The following is a 14,721-nucleotide window of genomic DNA, read 5'->3' as shown; positions in this document are numbered from 1 at the left end:
TCGTAAGACTGAACACCTCAAACATGTGAGCTTGTTTGGACGTTGGAGCGACTCAACATAGGTCCGCCGATTAGCTGTACTACGCGGAATGAATAAGCTGAATATCGAGTCTCACGGTTACGGTGCGATTAAAGAAGTATTACTTATCATCGGTCAGTGGCCCTAATAATTTCCTCGAATATGTGAGGTTTTACTACATTTTGCTGTTTAATTCATTACAAAACAAATCACGTAAGGTATTCTTTTCGGTGCAAATTGTCGAGTAGTTTTTCTTACTAAAAATCAGTATAACTCCCAACTTATTTCTATCTGGTTCAACTTTATACGATTATTTTATTAGTCATTTTATGCTTACTGTATTCTCTTTGTTTATTAGAGTAACTTCTAACGGTCAAGTTCATATTTGTAGCGTACTTATCACACACTAAACTTTTGATCGTTTACAAATGGATTCTCCGCACAAACTCAAATTAACTTGACGAAGAATGTCTACATAGTTCTGAAGTGATAAGAACCTCTACGATAGTGCACTGCTAGTATATTTGCCTGCTAAACTCAGGAATACGAAAAACGGTCAAGATTTTATCATAGCTTTTTCACGCTAGGAATCAGCCGTCTCACGCAATGCTTAACAGCGACACCGAACGTGAGACTCAAGTCATTGATTTTAATATAACGAAACTATAACATTGCAACTAACTAAACGCGTACACTGACGTTTTTGAGCGTCGATTACGCGGGAAGGAATGGAGAGATGCCTACGTCGCGCGATTAGTTGAATGAATATTATCTTGATTTTTATCGTTGAAGAATCCTTTGTGCAGCCTGGAAGACTGCAAAATGTATTAGGTGATCCTTTTTTTCGTTCTTAGATTAAAAAATCTTATCATATAATTATGTTGGGTTACCGCCAACACGTGAAATTTTATTTTGACATTTGACTATATCAAACTGGATTACTGTGATCTCCTCGTTTCGAATTAAGACCTTGCTAGTACAAACGTTATGACATTTTATTGATTTCTTAAAAACTGTCAACCCAATTGATGCATATCTGAGTGCAGTGCGCTCTTTGTCATGATACATCGTCACACATAGAATACTGTTGTGAAAAGTACAAAAATTTCTTTTTAAATTAGCTCCTTTAATCTAGTTTAAGGTGGAAAAAGAATGACTAAAAATATATTTGACACATTGTTAGCACATGTCTTTATATATGAATTTCTAGTCCGTCCGTTAAACGATGCCTATTTTACAAAATTTTATATACAGGATTGCGCTCTTTTTTGTTTGCAGAAAATACCTTCTCCAAGCATTTACGATACTGAACACATGTGTTTTCTGTAACGTTTAGTTCGTGTAACGTCTACAGCCTGATGACCATCATATTTGCGTTTCCTGGCTCGCACTCAAAACCCAGTGCCTCATAGAACGGGATGAGGTTATCTTTGCAATCAAGTGAAAGCTTATAGCAGCCAACTCGACGCGCGAGGTGAAGAATGACTTGTACGATGCTGAAAACAAAAATTAAAATACCGACACAATGAGTTTCCAGTAAGCTTAGAATTGCAATACTGGTGTCTAGATTAACTTATGTTCGTTTTACATGATTAATAAAGTAATAAATAACATGCATGATTAAAAGTACTATTCCAGTTATTCTTCGAACGCAAAAAATATACATATAGATGTATTGGGAAAGTACATACAGATGTTCAAATACAAGATTTATTCCAGGCGAAAATTATAAATATCTCGCACAAGGCCGTTGCAAACAAGCTATTATTAAGTAACTGAACTATTAGTTTAGCTAAAGAGATCCTAACAGTTTTCCGAGATTCTTTCCACGGTAGGCTTGGTTGACAACTACATCCTCCAAACGACCTCTCTGTAATGTAAGACAGTGCTGTGTTAAAATACGCCTATCCTGCTGCATATCAGCTTAAAACAAGCTAACCCTGTTAGTAATTGTTACAATTTTTACGTGATTTTCTAGTAGTATTTTATTAATAGTATTTTTATTTGTGGGTGTATCTATAAAATTGTCTTCGTTCTCACCTAAATTGGCTTTAAAGCGTTTCGAAAATATTCGTACTCACTGTGCTTCGCTTATCTTAATACAATGCATTTTCTAAATGATTCTTTAGCTTGACACCAATCGAATAACAAAATTTCGACATATCTCCCTTACCATAATTTCAAATCGAGCAATATATCTGTTGTAGCTTGATCTGAAAATACTGGTTCATATATTCTGTGTTTTACCAGATTTAAAACTTTACCAGGGCGCAACATCTGATGAATTTAAGTTCAACGGAAAGTGTAGAGGATGCAATGATTTTCTTTGCTGTGATATCCTCTATCACAGTAACAAAATAATGATTCTTGCAGGCTTTCATTGCATCGAATCGTTCTGCAATTAATAAAAACGCAATTAAAAAAAATATGTAAACACAACGAATTTATCATTTCAAGGAATTTATGGAGTTAGTACTACACGAAAATGGAGGAATTATATATAATTCCTTAATCCGATATATATGGGAAACCATATTGGAATATATCATATTAGAAATCATTAAATTCGGCTGTGATAATTTCATACAAATCCAAGGCGATTATATAATTTATAGATAACAAAGGGGCTCAGCAGAGGCTCAGCCAATTATGAGGTGAAGGCCTGCTGCCAACTCCAACGAGTAGCTGGCTCGAATACGCCAATGCAGCCAGACGATATGTTTCAACAACGCAAGATTTCAAATATTTTTATCGATTCGAATTTACCAAATTGTATGAATAAGTGATAATACGAATAAGCGTGTGTGTGATCTAATTTACCTACCGTTGAATTTCTCCTCAGACACTTGCCCAACGACTGTAAGCTGGGACAGCAACTCCAGGTATCCTAGTAGCAACGAAAAACCACATTTCTAATCTCGATTTAGTGAGAAACATTAATCGCAGTCGATCCGGACTACTAGTGAATGGAGAACAGCTTCTGAATCGCAGGTAGAGTAGCTTAAAACGTAATGAAATACTTTTAGACGCTACGGCCGTGCGTCTAGCTAATCAGTTTACCAAGTTGTCTTTAAAGAAACTGCGCCTAACAAAGATATGTTTTGCGTTAAAGAAACTTATTTATTACAAATAAATAGCTGTAGTATGTAGATCTTGAATTTGAAAAGATGGAAGACTATTATTATTATTACTTCAAATATTTTTATACAAACTGCAGGCTTGCCCAGCTTGTTGTGGCTCTACTGACTCCTAGTAGAGCACTAAAAATAATCGTGCTTATCGGTGGTCTAACGGCCTGTATCGGAAAAGCCTACAGAGACTATCTTTTACATCTCTCGGACCACGTTAACGCCTGTTTCAAATTTATCGTCATACTTTACAATTATCAACTATGGAAAATACGATAGCAAACACAGTTACTCCATATAGCAGTTCAACAGGTCGGTTAAGTGTAGGATTTGTTTTCTTTTGCCGTCGCTTATTGAGAAAAACGATAGCGGCCCTGAATAACTAGACAATTTGTATAATAATAACAAGCGCCTTTTATCCATGAATCAACACATATTTCAAAATAGTTAGGAGTAATACGGATCTTCACCAAAGAACCAACTTTGCTAACAGTTTGCGACAATTAACTCTTCATGTTGCACTCAAATAAGTACAATTTTTTTTACTAGAAAATAAAACTGGAAGAAGATAAGTTAGGCATAGCGACATATCTATACGCCTCATTCATATAATTCAAATAATAAAACTTCAAACAAATATATGACGTCTAATCGTTTGGTTTGACGTTAATGTTTTGTTCTGGTATTTTACAGATCGAATTCGCAAATGTAGCGCACGTAAATGACATGGTCATACAAACAAAGTAATAGATCTAAGCCCCAATGTATGTTAGGTTAGACCTGCATGCACGTAGAGGTGCACGTACACCTTGTGGTTACTGAAAAACTGGACGAACCTTAAAAGATGTTCTATTAGTTCTAAAGCAGCACTGTATTTTACAATATGAAGTTACCATCTTCATCATCAGAAGCTAAGATCTACTTTAGAGTAATCCTGCTATAACGATAACAATGTCTGTCATAAAAAGAACAGCTAACCGTCACCTATGACAAAAGCTAGCATTCGCTTCATGCATTGGGTAGCTTATCAAACTTTGGCCAGCTGTCATAGAAAAAAGAAATAATCATCTTTTTTACCTTTATGGAAGTCGTCTTTGCTAAGTGGTCGGATTCTCAGTCCCTCGGGTGGATTGAACTCGAACTTAGACAAGAGCGATTCATCGTATAAACTTTCCGTCATCTGTAAAAAAAAGAATAGATATAATGCTTCTATTTAACACAAAGTCATTGATGGATGTTGTTATGCACACATGCAGAAAATACGTGTATATATTCAGAATTTCTGCATTAAGCTTTGCCGTCAGACGTGTTCCTCTTAGTTCCGTGGGCTTTTGCCATTGTCTCTCTTATCTACTAACATACATGCGATCCTTACATTCGATCACCGTTTATGAGCCTGTTTGTAACATTAAGAAATAGAGTTACCGTGGTTGTAAGAATAAGTCCTGTGGTGAAAATTAATGTTCTGCCAGGTATACTTCGATAAGCCCGTTCTTTAGCCGATCTTTTTTGTTACTGACTGTGCTTGATCGGCCGGAGTAGAGTGACTTTCCCCCTAATCTGCAGTCGAAGCGTCCAATTTCATTGTGACAAGACAAGTCATTGTCGTCGCTGGCGCGAAAATTTAAATAATATTCAGGCAAGTTGTCAACGATTTCGGCATTGTCAAAAGACGCGATATATCATAGAAAGCAGCTTATGGTTTTGCTTGATTTCAAGATTTTTTTAAGAGTGAAGAGATTAATATAGTTAAATAAAATGGATTAGTAAAAAAGAGCGGAACTAGTCGTCCACCTGAACTTGGGTCCGTCGAGTCGCGGTGCATCTTAGACGGGTTCTCTGTAATTTGCACGCTGACTTCTAGGCGCCAAGTTGAACATAAGTTTCTTCTTTTGAATTTTTTGCATTTGAACATAAAAATATAAGGAATATTGAGGCAGAATCGAAAGAAGGCGGGGGAGACAGGAATGGAGAATAGACTTATGCGCACATCATACGATTTTTTACTGTTTCGGTAGAGTGCAGAGTTTTCAAGCAAAAAATCTTGATCCCCAATGATTTTTTCAAATGGTTTTATTTCTCAACTTCGACTTACTGTGCGGTCCAGCGTGAACATCACTGTACTCTCTACATGTAATAAATTCTAAATAAGTTCCTGCCGTGTCAAAAAAGTTCTCGCTGACGTATCAGTGATTTTAGGTTTTACACAAAAACGTGAAACAAGCAAATATACCAAGTGGTGTCCGAGAGAATTGGACAATAGTACCCCAGAACGATGTCTGTAATAGACAGCCTGATTGGAAGAAATCGTAGTGAGAGGTAGACCGTAATAAGCAGCTTATTAAGAGGGTTCCTTGCCCTCCACCCTGGCAAAAACTCGGAATTGTTACAATTAATTAGGGAGATCAACTTTTAGGGTGCTACTAGACGTGGAATACTATAAAATACATGACAGATTTTTACGTACAAGGAAAATTAAGTGATTAATAATTTTTTTCTATTATTATTATTAACGGTATTGTTTTAATATTGATTAGAATATAAACACGATTTCGATAGCCCGAACATAAATCGTAACTCGGTGCACACTTGGTTAAATCACAAATTAGTTGACAAATTAACTGAATAATTGACAGAATGCTCAGTTCATGATTCAAACAAACGGGGACGGCTGACTTAAGCCACGCAGTAAAACGCACAAGTATTTGTGCTGATTAACGATATTTACTCGTGTTACTTCGCAAGTGAGATACTTTGATGTCCAATTTATACCTTTTACCGTGGGCGCACTCTAAGCGCCATTATGGCACACGATTATTCACAGATTCTTGGAAGTAGTTGTTATTGCAAGGTTATTGGTCAGCTGTAATGTCACACTGAAACCGCACATAATCCGAGATATGTTTCCCTATGGACTACTGAAACACTCACGATTCCGCGTTTGACTGGGACGAATCAGCTGATTTTCGGCGCCACGAGAAGGCGACGTAGACACTTATCGCCCTTTCGCTTCTCCGCCGCTCTCCGAACGGACAGTCCCGTCCTTATTACAGCAACATTTGAAGTCAATTTCAGTTAAAATGTTTGTTTTTGTTGAGCTGACGATACCGACGTACTGTATTTATAAGGTTTCTATTCTGAATTAGGTTAGGCGAATGACTTGTAAGCTGTATGTAAGGTAGTGTTACTATTCGCTCTTAACCCACACGTATAGCTTAGTATAGTATGACTTTTTTTTTTCGAAAATAGATTTGGCGGTGTCAGTCGATTCGGACTGTAAACGATGCGATTTACACTCGAAGATATTTACTTACGCCGAAATGTGTTATGTCGATTGAAAAAGCTGTTACAGAAAATCATATGATACGTTGAATGCCGTTAAAAAGAAAAACATAAGTAAGTCTGTTTGCCGTTTATCTGTTCCAGAGGTTGCACGCGCTTGTTCAGATATGATTCATTGATAACTTCAATGTTTTGTTCGTGGCCAAGTTAAGGCATTGAATTGAATAAATTTCAGTGTAAAAAACTACGATAACCTTTTTGCTTAGGTATTTTTATCCCTGGTGTGACACGGTAGCAAAAAAAAAGACATAATAGGTCCTTGACTATATACAATATAGACATCGCCAGTGGCACAAATAATAACATATTGATTTACTATTTGTAGTGTTACTGAAGCCTGTCCTCATCATAATTGCAGGTAGTTTTGCCAGTTTTTTTTTTATCTCGATTTATTTTTTTAGAACGGTAGGTTTTTCTGAATTGTGAAGAGTCTTCGAAGTTCATTCAGGTGAGCGACACGAATAATACCTCACTCTAGACGTTACCTACGCCAGTATTATCGGGCTGCGTGCTATATTATTCCGCTTTTATTCCTGTTACACTCTTTCCTTATATTCAATTTTCAAGTTCTCAGCTAATTTTTTTTCAACAAACAAACTGAGAAAATGTTAGATTTTTCAAGTTCAATATACGTGTATGTACACATACGACTAAGGAAAAAGTTTCGAAAATGCGCTTACCTCTACTACTTAGGGACGTAGGCGTGCTGTAGTCAGGTTGTTGTGGCTAGTAGGATTCACAGAAAGGTTAATGCTAACAGATAATGTCGCTATCTATTGTACTAGCTACGGCTTTTGGCCGGTGCTGATGTTGCAACTGCTATTACGATATGCCACTCGGCGATTCGACGGCCTATCCGATATTAAACTTGCCGGGGTAAAACGAGGCCGTAACGCTGGCTGACTGTTTAGGCGGCCGCTTCGTTGGTCGAATCGATAGCTCATCGTTTGACCCAAAATGCGATCTGGTCGTGCGGTGGCAAGGGGGATAACACGCTGACAAAATGGCATAGTCAAGAAGGTAACGGTATGAGTAGGAGAAGCAGCGGCGATACATATTTCCACGTAAATAGAGTAGCGACAATGTCAAAAGACATAGGAGCAAAACAAAAGAAAATTGATTTCTTAAATGGAGAATAACGGAACAACCAGATCTGAATTTGCAACTTTGGATTAGAACAACCATACAGCCTTGTAAGGTCTGGCCTTGCGTAGATGGCATAAACATAATGAACAGTATGATACTTAATGGCAACAACAAATAAACTACGAATGTTCATATAGATAGAAACGTGAAGACAACTGTCAATAAATTCTACATGGTTGAGCCATGCTTCTAACAAGCAGTCAGAACTGATAATTTCATAGAGACAGTCATTTTGTGGGGCGGAGGGGTCAAAGCGCATAGCTTCATCATCATCATCTACCAATGTCTATTCAGGACATGCGTCCATACTTAACGACTTTAGAACTTTCTAAAGTTCTAAAGTCGTTAACACTGTCAGAATATTGATGAAACTAGCTCAGGAAAACTCAAAACTCATTCGAGTATGAACTTAGCTCGCCAGTCCAAGGAAATCAGAGTTGACAAACTGGTCTTCTCTGTGTCCGCTTCTCCAACCTCCTGAACTTGATGTATTAACTTGATATAAAAATGAAAAGAAACGCCAGCAGTTCCTCGAGTACATAGAAAACGTTGCAGCATTTAAAAGTGTTGCATATGGAACGGTTTAGTATTTAGAGCGCGTGTTAAAAAGACTCTTTTTTTTTTATCTAGGGCATAGTTAAGCATAACATAAGTCCACGTTAGGGAAAATAGGCTCTGACATAGATCAAATACAACTAAAACAGTACAGTTAACGCCAAAATACACGATTTTTTAACCGTTGACTAACGTTGCTGTAAATAAGATCGCGTATAATTGTGTGACTTTCTAAGAGCATCACGTGTTTTGTCGCTGCCATCAAGCTGTTAATATATTCTATTTCAGTGATTTCCACAGTGCGTCCTCCGACTAAAGCTCATTGTATACATTTATCAAATTTAAAAATATTTGCTAAGTTTAAAGTCTAGATAAAATTCGATAAGAACAGTCTCTGACGGATAAAGTGCTGACCAGTGAACTATAAAATTTCAGAATTCATGTTATCAGGCAGTAGGATCGCTGTTCCGATGATCCGTACTCCCACACTTTCGATCCATCTCAACGCTAACAGACAGCCATGCTTTCATCGTAGGCAAACGTAAACTAACCGCTTTCTTGTCACGCAGAGTTTTTTTTCCAGTTGCAAACCGAATCAAGAAGACAAAATCCGACACAAAGTTATGGAGATGATGAAAACATTCTGCATGCTTACGAAGAACCTGCACGATCGGTCCGAGACTAGTTGTATCCAATCGTGTAGATTGCTAACTACTTTTTAAGAAACCTGTAGCCCAGTTTTACAAAAAAAATCTTACCTTGACGTTGGAGGCGAAATTTACTTGAAGTATTTTTTTCTTCAATTTCAAGGTGATATTAGATGATAGACGATCGTATACACGTCGTTCGTGTATACGATCGTCTTCCGTAGGCCTGATTTAGGCGTTAAGCTATCTAACCCAGCTAAGTTGGCTGAGTTCAAATAAAACTCTGGCTAGGCATCGTCTCTAACAGTGCGATCATCGCTGTTTTGAGAAGCTACCGAAGATACTCTAAGCAAATAAACCTGAATGAACGGCTCTGGACTTAGGTAGAGCCCGTCGAACTTATCGGTGTTTATCAAGTTTTATTACAAGTTGAACTAATTTAGCTATGCCTTTAATATTTGAGCGCCATAAGAACTCTTGGCTGAATGCTGCGGTGCCTCGATTGTATATATAATTGTACATCTATTACTATTTCGGTTACGAAGCCTTCCATTATATACTTCAAGTGTGTCAGATATGAATTTCATTCACTTTGTTAAATAGTCCGGCGAATTATTATAAACTAACTATCGAAAAGCTAGCTACGTATCCACTGCAGTTTCACTATTTCTTGTTTAGTAAGAGTGTGAAAGTTATTTCTTTGCGAAGGTAATTAAGTAGATGTGTCCTTTAAAGGCATCCGTCTTGCCAGATATTTAGGATTCCAAGCAAAACAAGTACTCAAAACACCGCTCTCAACGCTACGTGCAATCATTTCGTCTATATAATTGATTTATTTTATCCAAACTCCATTTGTGTAAGAGCCTCACTTTCGAAAATAAAACAATATGACGGATAGTGTGAGAAAGTATATTTCTAAAAAACCTCAGTACCGTAGCTATCTAAATATTGCATTTGGGTTCCATCGTCTCATTCCTAGTAAATGTTCTACTATTTCTTTGCAAATCATGACAAAAACTAAACTCATCAATAGCATTGTGCGGGGCATATAAGTACCTGTTCATTAACACGAACTGATCCAAATAGGTGGGTGCAGGGGCACGGTTCTATCCGAAGATACATGACATGTAGACATATAGAGGTAGTCCGTACGAGAATATCATACGCTAGAACTGCGATGTACAGACTGCCTTATGTAAATAAGTGTGCTTGTTAATCTAATAGATATGTGAAAGGTTGATAAGAAGATTAGCCCATTTATATATATATATATATATATATATATATATATATATATATATATATATATATATAATGTAGGGCAAGCTTCGTTGATTTGAAATCAATCAATTAAAAACTGGCTAAAATTTCTAAAAAGTGCTTTAATTACGACACAGAGTCTAAAGATAGTCGCAGCTGTGGCTCTGCAATACGTAGCATTTAATGGAACTAAAGTGGATTGACCGTTAGGTAGACGCTCTGCGAATTAAGACAACGCGTGGACTAGCTTGTGGCATCGCCCAGAAGCAATTAACAAAGATGCAGCTGAAGCAGGTACCGCGCTCGATTCTGCCATCACTTGCGCTTGTAAGGGCATTACCATTTCTATTCTAAGGGCTATTCTTTCATTTGTCCCCTGCCCGATTTTTCGTGGCTAAACTGGGACCGCCCATGCGGATTTTCATGTGCTTACAAGACTTGTTACAAGACTACATACCAAAGCTCCACAGTTTCAAAAGGAAGCAGGCCCGACTCCGAAATATACGAGCGGGAGCAGGTCTAACCTCGCGGGTTGAAACAGGCGTATTTACCGGCGAAAACTGACTCGGCAAGCATCTCTGCATGCTTAAAGAGGATGCACTATTGAACACTATTTTTTTATTTATGATTTTGGACCCCACCCAAATATCAACTGTTGCTTGTTACCGTACGCGCATGAGATTAAGCTTCCTAGTGGACTTAGATCTAGTGGTGCAATCGGGATCGAGAGAGATGCGTTACTATTGGGTTCCGGTAGAACTCTCTGGCGTCCTTTTATGTTTTGGTGATAGTCAATTAGGTACTCTTTTCACTCAGCTAGTGCTGACTCAGAAGGTGATTTCCGGTAATGACTCAGGAGTAGGAAGCTTCCGAATGTTCTAGGGGCTTTACAAAATAGATATATTCTATATGACAGAAGAAGGCGGAAAATCTCAAACCAGAGTACATGAAACACGTTTAGGAGACAGTCGGGCATCCACTATGCGGCGGTCTAGTCTAGCCTATAGTTCCGATGGTATGGAAAGGCTGGGCTCTGTGGTAGTTGAGAATTGTAATATACTCAGGAAACTATTTCATACGGCGGTTCTGCTCAGCACGTCTAAAATGGAGGACTTCGGCGACTTAAACCACTTTTTCGTCTTAAGGCTTAAAAACCCCCGGGTGGAAAGACGCGGAACGTTGCTATGTTGCGAAATGTGGCGGTGTACATACCGCCGGTCGGGAATCGGCAGCTACAGATCGAAAAGGCGGCTCCCGGTATTGTTCGAGAGGTTACATCCGCGCTATCACCAACCTTTTATTATTATGAGTCAAGCGGTCTTACACTGGAAACGGGTTGGCACATTCCTCGCCCGATAGCATAGTAAATGGAGAGACATGCTCGGAACTTTAATGCAAAAGTGCAGGCAGTAAATGTAACCTGGTTTCGTATGAGCTAGGTGGTCAAGTTGTACTAAGCCAATGGCAAGTTTATCCTTCGTAGTAAGACGCTTGCCTTGTTTTTCTGGCCAACTAACGCCTTGCTGGTTTATGGCCTGATCGTTTCGTCTCGTCGATGGCCATCGGGGTTCTGCCACTCCACCAGTTCATATATGGTATTTAATCGCTCGAAAATTGAGTATGCTGTCATACATAGAAGTCTTTAAAAACGTTGTATGAACTAAAAAATTTAAAAACTAATGATGAGAAAATAAATAAAAATGCGTTAAAAAATGAATATGTATATATATATGTTGTTGAAAAGCTGGTTACTTGCTCTATAAACCTTACAAGAGCCAAGTTTTTGCCGGGTTTTACCTCGAGCTCAAATCCGTATTGGATGTACGATTTTTTAAGACCCGAAAAATGTTGATAGCTCATGAAAAAAAACTTTACTTGAGGTTAAAAACGACTATACACAATAATAAACCAAAACTGACTAAAAAGCAAACAGTAAATAAAAAGATTTTGGAAAGAAAACTCAAAAAAAAAACATTTGCTCCAAAGCAGGGAACTTCTCCTGGAAATATAGGTACTTCATGTTACTTAGTTTTTGATACTGAAATGTGTTAAAATTGATCTTCAAAAGGCCAACACAGGATTTTGCATAGTATTTTTCACCTGGCGTTTGTTATCTGATTCGAATCACCGCTAGGTACGTTCTTGCGCTATCCATTGTGCGAATTGTTCCGTTTCATCCCGCTCTGTATTCCCTTATATATGAATAATGGATTATTGTCACCCTAGTCATACGAAACTTGACAACTAACTTTATGACACAGATAACTACCTGAGTCATGAGTAAACAAAGATTCCCGGCTATCCAACACGAGCTCATACCCGAATTGCCAAACTGGCAGACGCTCAAGATATTCAATTAAATATATGCAATCTTATTATCGAAAAAGCAGTACCTAACGTGATCTCTCCCTCTGAATGCATTGCCAACGATCCTGTTAGGTTCTCGTTGAGCCGGCGTACTAACTCTACGTTAAACCTATTTTATGCTTGTGACATCCTTTCCTTAGTGAGTCATTTCGTTTTTGTCTATGAACTCATTCTTTACTCATAGATATACGTGCACTAATTGGCTTACAACAATGTAGTGAAGATAAATTGCTTACAATCACAGTTGGTCCAATATGGCGGGGCTTCATTCTTTTTCCCAGAACGCTCGAGCGGTATGGCGTAAAGCTTCTGTAGTCAATTGAAGGCAATCAGAATAAGTCTATGATCGCTTAAAATAGGCCTATATGTATAGACGATTTAGGGAAAATGGCTACACATTTTTTCTCTGATATCATCTATTTAGAGTCATTTACATGCGCATCTGTGTTGATAGCGTGTTATTTGTTTGATGGATAACAGAAAACCTTCTGAATCAAGGCCCTTCGGCTTCGGATATCATAAATTCAAATAAATTTGCTTAGTTATGTCCTTTCTCGTCTGATCGCTTATCCACAGATAACTGAAATTGGGTCGCGGTTAAATGTTCTGACTGCGTTGTATAATATACCTCGATCTGCATTGAAACCAGCTTATGTAAATAGAATGATCTTCATTATGCCCTTTGAAACCTTAACGCGAAAGGTAAAATCAAAGCTAGCCTACCCGAACAACTATTAGTACGGACCCTCATTCATCTCAAAGGTGTCGTACACATTGTGCGTCGATTGATCTGGCTTTCCCTCTTTCTTTCCTGAGAAAAGGAAAAATAGTTGACAGTTATCAGGTGCTATAAATAACGGGACCAATTGTAAATTGCGCTTACCATAGATAAGCAAGGAAATCGTCATCTCACTTGTATCATATTGACAGTCTAGTCTGGCTTCTTTCAACGTCTAGCAATTATTCGTGCGCGCGGTTAGGCCTAAAATACGATAATAAATAGAAATATGATGTTCGTTGGAAAGGACTGGACCCATTGATTGCTCTCATCAGAGCAAACTTTCGACCGTAACATAGTTGAAGTTCCTCGATTTCAGCATTATCTATACATATGAATAGCTTCCTTTAGATAACCGTATCAGTCGAAGGAAAGCGTAAAAGGAAGCGTATTTGGTTGTCATACTTTGAACGAACATGAATAGATAGCTTCAACTGCAATAGCAGTAATTTTCCCTTTTTCTAGTTTATTAATGGACAGGCGTATTAGCCAGATATATTTATTTTTCTTTTCCCAATATGTAATCCAGTTAAATTTGTTTCCGTTAATGGTTCTGAAAAAAGGTGTTCTTCGAAGCCTAAGCATAAGAGGGTTGTTTACAGTTCTAAAATCAAGCCGAGCGTTTTTATTGTGCGTCTGTTTTATGGCCATATTGAAATTTTGCTTACCTTCATCAACAAACGTAGCTCAACAATAGCGTGGCGTTTTTGAGTGAAATGTCGCTTACGCAAACAAACCCACGACTTATTTGTACATTACCCTCTGATTACAGTGTAGCATACCTATTTGATTTTCGCTAGCTGGATCCGTGTCGATGCTGCAAATTGCTTGACAGAGTCGCACTAAACGTCTTGGTCGTGATTTCAGTTAGCGCGCATGTATGAGAAGTAACTTGGGGTTCTCGCACCGTGCTGGACCTAACTGTTACTTAAGTTAGTAGCAGAGGTCTTTGAAAAGAAAAAAACATACAGCGTGAAAAACGGAAATAGCAAAGAAGCTAGATTACGTGTAACCGCGGTAGCTTCTTCATCCGTCTTTCTAGGTCTCATGTCCTGCGTTGTGTTAGTGAATTCAATTAGTACAGGCATCTCCGTTAAGCAAACCTCTTTTATGAAGGACTTTGCAAGAAAGCTTCTAAGTGTAATTTAGCGTTCCTTTCAAATTCAAATGGCCGACTAAGCGATCCGTATCTCTCTTAAGTGTATATTGTCTGCTAGAAAATTCTACCTATTCTCAGGCAATGTTATCCTTCGGTCAGTACTTAATTGATGTGAAACGAACTCAGCGTGTCATAATACGGAATCATGATAATTACGAATCTTACAAGCCGTCGGCCGTGCAGTGGTCGCCTTAATGGTTCATGTCATTGCAACTCGAGGCTTTCTGTCGTGATAGACCCCGCAATCAGTGGTTTTCTCTGTAGTGAAAAGGCATTCAGTAATCTGTTCCCGGTAGTTGGAAGAACATTTTTCATACTTCA

The 14,721-nt window shown here is 38.1% G+C and overlaps 1 protein-coding gene and 2 long non-coding RNA genes across 6 annotated transcripts; 2 read left to right on the top strand and 1 right to left on the bottom strand.

The window, feature by feature from the left end:
* The first annotated feature begins 44 nt into the window (after positions 1-44).
* On the top strand, positions 45-1,647 carry LOC147752672 (uncharacterized). Its single transcript, XR_015313482.1, has 2 exons — positions 45-152; positions 1,297-1,647. It is a non-coding gene; the product is annotated as an uncharacterized LOC147752672 (long non-coding RNA).
* Gnpnat (glucosamine 6-phosphate N-acetyltransferase) lies at positions 890-7,424 on the bottom strand. Of its 4 annotated transcripts, XM_022844036.2 has the most exons (7): positions 7,169-7,424; positions 6,078-6,189; positions 4,224-4,326; positions 2,843-2,905; positions 2,283-2,413; positions 1,827-1,888; positions 890-1,514 (listed from the first exon to the last, which is right to left on the bottom strand). In XM_022844036.2, the coding sequence occupies exons 3-7, from the start codon at positions 4,324-4,326 to the stop codon at positions 1,367-1,369; spliced, it is 507 nt and encodes a 168-aa protein (XP_022699771.1). In that variant the 5' UTR covers positions 6,078-6,189; positions 7,169-7,424; the 3' UTR covers positions 890-1,366. The 4 variants fall into 4 exon arrangements, with proteins under 4 accessions (XP_022699771.1, XP_022699772.1, XP_022699770.1 ...); XM_022844037.2 differs by lacking the exon at positions 6,078-6,189; XM_022844035.2 differs by lacking the exons at positions 6,078-6,189; positions 7,169-7,424 and adding an exon at positions 5,919-6,071.
* LOC111266504 (uncharacterized) lies at positions 6,186-6,675 on the top strand. The gene is made up of 2 exons (XR_002684127.2): positions 6,186-6,324; positions 6,573-6,675. It is a non-coding gene; the product is annotated as an uncharacterized LOC111266504 (long non-coding RNA).
* Positions 7,425-14,721: the final 7,297 nt, after the last annotated feature.

Source organism: Varroa jacobsoni, unplaced genomic scaffold (assembly GCF_002532875.2).
Source record: "Varroa jacobsoni isolate VJ856 unplaced genomic scaffold, vjacob_1.0 scaffold_1092, whole genome shotgun sequence".
Lineage (NCBI taxonomy): Eukaryota > Metazoa > Arthropoda > Arachnida > Mesostigmata > Varroidae > Varroa > Varroa jacobsoni.
This window is presented reverse-complemented; position numbering and strand designations above follow the sequence as displayed.